Source organism: Pediculus humanus, genomic scaffold, assembly GCF_000006295.1.
Source record: "Pediculus humanus corporis 1103172107490 genomic scaffold, whole genome shotgun sequence".
Lineage (NCBI taxonomy): Eukaryota > Metazoa > Arthropoda > Insecta > Psocodea > Pediculidae > Pediculus > Pediculus humanus.
In genome coordinates, this window is record NW_002987106.1 from 203,342 (window position 1) to 204,512 (window position 1,171).

At 29.1% G+C, this 1,171-nt stretch overlaps 1 protein-coding gene across 1 annotated transcript; it reads left to right on the forward strand.

The window, feature by feature from the left end:
* Positions 1-979, forward strand: Phum_PHUM149740 (uncharacterized protein; the record flags this gene model as incomplete). Its single annotated transcript, XM_002424712.1, has 2 exons — positions 1-48; positions 779-979. 2 exons carry the CDS (start codon positions 1-3, stop codon positions 977-979), a joined length of 249 nt encoding a protein of 82 aa, XP_002424757.1.
* Between the last annotated feature and the right edge of the window lie 192 nt (positions 980-1,171).

Sequence of the window (1,171 nt, forward strand, 5' to 3'; positions counted from 1 at the left end):
ATGATGATCACGTGGCAGTTCGGACAACATCAAGACGATGCACAATGTGTACTATATTGAAAAGTGTGAGAAGAACTCGTTGGATGTGTTCCACGTGTAAAATTCCACTTTGCGTTATTAAAGGAAGAAAATGTTTTTATTTATATCACGATAAATTACACAGGACGAATTGAAACAGTAAAAGGTTAGAGAACAAACGAACAAACAAACAAACAGATCAACCATCGAAAAAAAAAAAAAATTACAACAAAAATTTTTTTTTTTTTTTTTTTTAGGGTTAAAACGAAGAACGATTTGTTAACAACAAAAAAAAATAAATTTTATTTATTAATGTTATGTATTGTATAAGTAAAATAAAAATTATTTATTTATTTATTATGACGTTATTGTTTTTTTTTAAAAATCGTTTTATAAAATAAAAAAATAAAGAAAATTTATTAATTAATTTTAATACTTAATGGATTTTAATTGATGCCCCCCACCCTTCCACCTCTTTTCCCCCCTCACCTACTATTTTCCTAACTTTCAATTTTTACAGTTCCTATTTATTATTATTATTATTATTAATAACGATAATGTATTGTCGCTGTCGGTGTTGTTGTTGTTGTCGTCGTGGTCGTCGTCGTCATCGTCGTGATCGTCATCGTCGTCGTTTGTTTTTGTTTGTTTTTTTAAATAAAATTTGTTTTTCGAATTTTTTTTTATTTTAGGATTAATGAGAACGACTATGGTTTATTCCGGCGTACCGAGAGCTTTCATATGGGATTATTTTTTAAAGGAAACACACAGAGCCATGTGCATGAGCTGTGGTAAAACGTTTAAGGGTCAAAGGCCGAACACTATATGCGAAAGACATTTAAAACAAATGCATCCGGAATTTTACAAGATACTTTTGGAGAAAAAGATAAAAAGAGCGGAATTGCACATGTCGACGATGGTTAAAAATCAAAGCATGTCCTCGTCATTTAATCACAGATGAAACGTGAAAATCGGACACGCCCACGTGTATGATGTACGTCCTAACGTGAGACAAAATAAAAATTAATTGTAAATAATAATAATAATAATGATGATTATGATGATGATAATAATAAAGTAATACGTGAAACTTGTCGTATTCCAAAGAGATAAAAATAATAATAATAAGAAAAAGCAAAAATATTATTATTAT